Below are 6,822 nucleotides of genomic sequence, written 5' to 3'. Positions count from 1 at the left end.
AGGAGGAGGAGGAGGAGGAGGAGGAGGAGGAGGCTATCTACTCCTTTAGCTGAGATCTAGGCTGGCTTCACCTGTGAGGATACCGTGTGAAGTGTTGGTAACAGGCACCCTAGTTGGCTGAAACAAAATACAAACATGTTCTATAATACAACCCATAACTGCCAAGCTTACTCAGTTATACATCAGGATGTAGGCTGTGTGATTGTGTCAGTTACAGTGAAGGAAAATGATCTAGATGGTCAAGGACTCTAGTCCTTCAGACTGTGGAAGAAGACACAGCCTACCATAGATAGGTACCAGGGAGTCAGCCACTTACAATCGCCTAAGTATTTGTTGCACAGAACGATAAACCCCTGATAGTACTGGAAAGACTGGTGCCCAATCTAACAGCAAACCTCCTTAAGTAAGCATTTCTTCTACCCCCATATGATGGACACAGGCTATTAGTTTCCAGCAGGTAGGAAAGCACAATGGTGCCATACAAATGCCTAGTCTCTAGAGTCCCTAAGATTCTGACTTACCTAGGAATGAACCCCAGACAGTCTGAGTTTTGACAATGGTGCAAGATTTATTTTTCCTGCATCTTCTATGTCTTAGTCAGTGTTCTATTGCTGTGAAAAGACACCATGTCCTCAGTAAAGGAAAGCATTTAATTGGGGCTGTCTTATATTTCAGAAGTTTAGCCCATTGTTTGCTTGCTGGAAAGCATGGAATGGCAGCTTTCGGGCAGACAGCACACAGGCAAATAAAGTGCTGGATGTAGCTGAAAGTTCTACATTGGGATCCTCGATGGCAGGAAGAGAAAGAGACACTGGGCCTGGCTTGAGCATTTGAAGTCTCAAAGCCCACCCCTAGTGACACACTTCCTAGGACAAGGCCACACCTACTCTCACAAGGCCACACCTCCTACTAGTGCCACTCCCCAATGAACAAGCATTCAAATCTATGAGCCTATGAGGCCATTCCTATTCAAACTATCACACCCTATTTTAGGTCTGAGCCTTTTACACAAAATAAACTTCTTGGTTCTTCTTAGTTACCCAAGAATATTCCTCAAAAGTCCTTGGAATGTTGACCCATTTTTCATTTTGTTTGTGACTCTGAGTCTTTATCCTCGAGTGGCTTTCAACGGGAATTCTCAAGTCTGTTTTGCTTTTTAATTAAACGAAAATTATTTAGATGTCCTGGTCTCCTCTACCCTGTTTTTAAATACTTTTTCCCCTTTGTCGATGGTCAAGTATTAAATAAACATCTCAGCACAGATATGAAGTGCCAGGGCAGAGAGTGGCTAACAGAAGCCAGAATTAGATTCAGTCACTGTCTGCTGCTCTGAAATTTGAGAGGAATCTGAATATTTGTATTCTGTCAGCTCTTATCTTAAATCTCCCTCACTGGATCTAGCATCTGACATAGGAGTTTTCGGAGTTGTTGTGTGTTAAAGTTGAGCTATTAGTGTGGGTGCGAGGGGAAAGTTGGGTGGGGAAGGAAAGAGGCAAAGAAAGGTTTCAGAAGGTTTGAGTGGGAGTAGGCTCTCTCACTTTCTTTTGTTCTTTCTTCTTCCTTTGTTTTCCTCGCCAGTTCATACAATCTTCTCTTGTTTTCAGTGTCCCACTTGAAATCTCTTGTTCTTAAAATCCAAAGTTCATAATAGGCCAGGAGTATTGGCATATGGCTTTAGTCCCCACACTTGGGAGGCAAAGGGAGGAGGATCTCTATGAGTTCAAGGTCAAGCCTGATCTACATACATAGCAACTTGCAAGCCAACCAGGACTACATAGTGAGAGCCTGTCTCAAAAAAACAAACAAACAAACAAAAAACAAATTTATCATAAAGGCCTTGGTAAGTCCACATCATTTGGTGAAATTGTTTACATTTATTAAGTAGATGAGAATATGAATAGCAGAGAGGAGTACTGTTTTCAGGAAGACGTGACACGTAATATATGGGGACTATGACAAATGGGAATGATTATACTACAATCAATTTTAGAGAATAATGCACCAGTGCAGTGTCTTAACCTAATCAAATAGTGTCTGGAAAAGACCAAGTAATATGTGACCCAGAAGTCACTCCAGGGCACAGGCTAAGTGAAGTGACTTTGGTTCGTGATTTAACAAAGCAGAGTATATGCTCACAAAGGTTTAAGAGAACCCTGGGCAACATATCAACAATTTCCTTTAAGTAAACAGGCCAGCAGGCTGCGGAAGTCCAAGCATGGCCTCTCCAGGCTGACCTGTGGTGGGGGCTGCTCAGACCTAAGGGTCCACTCTTTCCTTGGAAAGCATTCGTCTGCAGGTCCAGGTCACGTGTGCAAGGCAACCTCACACAAAGAGTAAGGATGAGGCCAATGCCTGGATAAACGAAGGAAACCGAATGTAAAACATGAAAACAAAGTTTGTTTTTACAGACAGTGACCCATTCTCTTAACTCCCTGCCGGCCCTCCTTTCATTTTCCAGCCCAGCCCCTTCAAATGTTTCTCTCAATCGTTCCTCCCTCAGTTCCCCAACAGTCTGCTCAAACAGTCCCTTCTCCCAGTTCTCACAGTGGTGGAAGCTCCAAACTATAACAACTATTGAGGCCTATTAACTCAGCTCAGCTTCCCTTGGCTCAGCTATTTCCTAACAATATCTTCTGTGCCAACTGCCGTCTCTGCTAGCCCAATTCTATACCAACTACCTTCTCTTCTCTTTTCTCTCTGCTTGCCCAATCACTTTCTCAGCCTCGACTGGCTTTTTTATATCCTATCCTGTTCCCAGAAATCTAAAAGGAACCCACACAGAAGGTTGTCAGGTCAAGCAGCTCTAACAGCTAAGAATTCTCAAAGGGCCAGTTGATTAACAATTGGGGATACTATAAAGGGCCAGGTGGACAAAATAAAACAATTAGCAAAAACCAGGCAGGTTAATGGCAAAGGTGTTTGCTAAATGACAGATCTCCTAAACACAAGATCTAAGTGTTATATATATATATTTCTATTGCTATGAATCCTGAAAAATAAATCCATGGAAGAGAGATTAGTGAACTTTACCAGGGCTCAGATTTTACCAAAAACAAAAACAAAAACCAACTCACCAGGCAGCAGATCCAAAAAGATTATTGGAAATGGGGTTAAGTTCATCACTCAGGCCTCCCAATCCAAGGTTCCTATGTCATAGAGACATGTGTCTATTCTGCTGGGTATTTCTCACCATGAGGACTCACTCGTGTGCAAAAAAAAATTATTAAAGATCAGATGGGAGAAGGAAGAGAGGGTCCATGTTTGTTTGAATATTTTCCAAGTACCAGGATGGGTACTAAGGACACAGGAAATGAAGATGTGAGAGGTAAGAACCTGTCACCACTAGCCTCCTGCGAGTGACACATCTGTCCATTTTTATTTTGTTCATCGCTGAATATCCAGCACCAAACAGAATCTGGCACACAGTAGGATCTCAGAAATATATACTGAATAGGAAAACACTCACTGGCTACTGTCCATGTAGTTGTGACTGAACAGCCAGCTACAATACAGTGCTTTCAACATGAAGTTTTATAGCAATGAACTTGAGTTAAGCAATCACAACACAGTCACAGTCTGTGGTCTAAGCTTCAGGGAAGGAGGGGCGAGGAAGGGCTAGGAACGTGCATCCTAATTTTCAGAGGCAGCTTCCTGTAACTCCCAGGCTGAGTGCTAAAATCTGAGGAGTACAGGCACAAGATAATGCCATCTCTGGTTTCAGGGAACAGTGTATTATAGGATCCTTCGGCAGATGTATGAACAGGGGAACTACTCACTCAGCACTGGCTACAGTGTGATAAGCAAAAGCCAGAGATGCTCAGCCTGAGGATATGAACAGTATGATCAAGAAAGAACTGGATCCATGAGTATGAGGAGCTCCTCTGAAGGCCTTAGCACAGGATCGATAGTATCAGACTTGCACTTTGGCCATGTAATTAGCTTGAGCTAGGGGGAAACAAGTCAAGGAGAAAGGTTGGGCAGTGGATCCTGTAAGGAGTGCTGAGGTTTTTGGTGAAGGTAAATAGCAAAAGATGGTGGCAGACAGATTGAAATGATACTAGGAAATCCAAGCCCAAAGACTGATGGGTGAGTGCAGGGGGGTTGAAGGAGGCAACCATCTAGCTCTGGGCTCTGAGTGAATGAGAGGACCATCATGCAAAATGGGGAGCATGGACAGATAGTACATTTGATCTGCAGTAGCTGGGGTAGGGCTGGATAGTGTCCACCAGTAAACACAGCACAACTAAGAGACTCACAAGGCAATCAAGATTCAGCCTGGCACGTCACAAGGTTGTCCCGTCGGTTACAATGTTCCTGAAACAAAAAAAAAAAAAAAAATTATTACCAGATTTAGTACTTCCTCGAGAATTTACAACCCCCAAGACAAAAGAGGAACTGATGCCGGTTCACTCATTCAACAATCATTTACTGACTGTCCACACCGCCCTGTGTGCTAACATTAAGAAACAAGCATTGGGCCAAGTCCATAACTCCTGTGCTGTGACGCACTGAAGGAAGGCAGCTTGTAAACACAGTAAGTGAATACAAGTCAGAACAGGGCAGAAAAGTGGGCGCAGGGGTCAGCAGTAAAAGATACGAGTCTTCATTGTGTAACTAAAGGAAGTGTTCCTGGAAAAGGGAACATAAAGAGAAATACTTGAGAGAAAAAAAACAGTGCATTTCTAAAAATACCCTTCTAGTTAGAGGTTAAAGTAAGCATAAATTCCTGAGCTGGGAGCTTGGTGAGTTTTTAATCAACAAAGTAACCAGTATGCCATGAACAGAATTGGTTAAGAAATCACTGGAATTGAAGACAGGGGACTTTTTGAGATGGTTGAGTATGGGGTGGGGGTGGGGGGATGTGTCAGTTTGATTAAGAGCTGGGTAAGAAACTTGGGTTTTCTTCTGAGAAATATAAGAACCTGCCAAAGACTTGTTTAGGGAGGAGAAATTAGGGGTGAGGGGGGAACTTTGACATAAAGTTCTCACAGCAGTCATTCTTCTTGTGTTTCCTGTTCATCCCTTTCTTTAGGTTTGCATTTTCAAACCAATCATGTTCCTGGAGACGTTTAGAATTTTTTAGTCATAGTCTTCTGGGAACAGATTCTTACCTTGTTTCCTTGTGAGTGCCTTTACTTCACCATAAGCATTGAAAAATGTTTCCAGGAGTATTCTGAGACTTGTATTTCAGTATTTCAAGATGTCACTCCGTTGTGTTCCAGTTCTGATGCAAACAAAATCAGCTGTCATTCTTGATTTCCCCTTGTAAGCAAATGTACCGTTTGTATTACTATTATTATTATCATTATTATTATTGATTCTTACCTTTGAAAGGTTTTTTTTTTTTTTATTTTTCACTATTTGACTTACACGGAGTAACCTAAAACTTTCTGTTTGGTGTATTATGTACTTAGGTCAGTGTTCTTCATCAAACTTGGGGGAGGAGGTGTCTGTCATTCATGCTTCAAAGGATTCTGCCACCCCACCTACCTCCCTCTGGCCCTGAACACGGTAGCTATGCAGCAGCTCTCCACTCACTGCTGTTCTTCTCAGTCTTTAGCAGCTTTCCACTCTCTATTTCCATGTGTGGATCCTCTATGGTCCTTTATATCCCTTCATATTCACTATAGCTTCTACTGTTACGTTTGGTATTAAACATGCTCTCTAGATATTTTGGATGTTGTTTTGGGGGAGTGTAGGGGTATGTGTGTACTCATGTATACTCATGTATACATGCACATACACACACATACACACATACATACACACACACACACACACACACACACATGAGCACATACTATGTGCCATGTCAAGCTTGTGGAAATCAAAGGACAGCTTGTGGGGGTCATTTCTCTTCTTCTATGTAGGCCTTGGGGGTTGAATTCATAAGGTCACTCTGGGAAGCAAGTTCCTTTACCTGTTGTGTCATCTCTTGGGCCCCAACTGCTGCTTTTTAGATCTAGAATGCCTAGTATTTCAAGATGGTCGTTTCTTTCTTCAATACTGTATTTCTTCATCTGTTATGTCATTTTCTTTCTACCACTGGAGATATTGAGCAGAACTATTACATAATATATATTAACATGGGAATCCTATCTTTCACATTAATCATTAATGGTAAGGGAAACAGCGAGACCAGTTGGGAAACTATGGAAATGATTCATGCAAGAGCTGTTAGTAGCCGAGACCAATACAGCAGTCAAGAAAGAAACAAGTGACAGTGACAGGCATCTTATACAGTGAGCTGGTGGGATGACAGACACCTACCTAATCAATACTATGGCAACAATTCCCTATAAGAAAGTTTTGTCACAGCACAAGAATGGGACGTATCTAGAGGTCTAAAAATGTTGACATATAAAAGAAGTTTGGAACTAAATCAATATTCCATATTCTCGTACCATTGGCACGAGAAAGATCTTTGGAGGAATGACCCAGATTAACTTTCTCTTCCCATTGAGGGATTTACTCAAATGTATATGGCAAATATCCACACTGGGAATTAAACCTGTGGTTCTACATTAAATGAAGAGGTGCTAAGCTGCGTTTCTTCCTTGCCTCTGGGGTGCCAGGCTCATAGTATGCCAACATGGCGCTCAGGGAAGACAGTCTAAGATAGGGGCCCCACTCTTGTTCCTCTCTTGCTTCTTGTTTCTGCTGTCTCCTTGCCCCTTACCCATTCCCTTTCCCCCTCTCTCCACATGCTCATGGCCAGCCTCTACTTCTCTTCTCTTCTCTTCTCTTCTCTTCTCTTCTCTTCTCTTCTCTTCTCTTCTCTTCTCTCTTCTCCCCTCCTCCTCCTCCTCCTCCTCCTCCTCT

At 42.5% G+C, this 6,822-nt stretch overlaps 1 protein-coding gene across 1 annotated transcript in view; it reads left to right on the top strand.

Moving 5' to 3' along the window:
- Positions 1-3,288: 3,288 nt before the first annotated feature.
- Tex48 (testis expressed 48) overlaps positions 3,289-6,822 on the top strand; it is a 9,911-nt gene continuing 6,377 nt past the window's right edge. Inside the window, exon 1 of the mRNA XM_021200407.2 lies at positions 3,289-3,325. Within this exon, the coding sequence (XP_021056066.1) occupies positions 3,289-3,325 (37 nt within the window). The remainder of the gene's footprint in view (positions 3,326-6,822) is intronic.

Source organism: Mus pahari, chromosome 6 (genome assembly GCF_900095145.1).
Source record: "Mus pahari chromosome 6, PAHARI_EIJ_v1.1, whole genome shotgun sequence".
Taxonomy (NCBI): Eukaryota; Metazoa; Chordata; class Mammalia; order Rodentia; family Muridae; genus Mus; species Mus pahari.
Note: the sequence above shows the minus strand (reverse complement) of the source record. Positions and strands in the feature narration are given on the sequence as shown.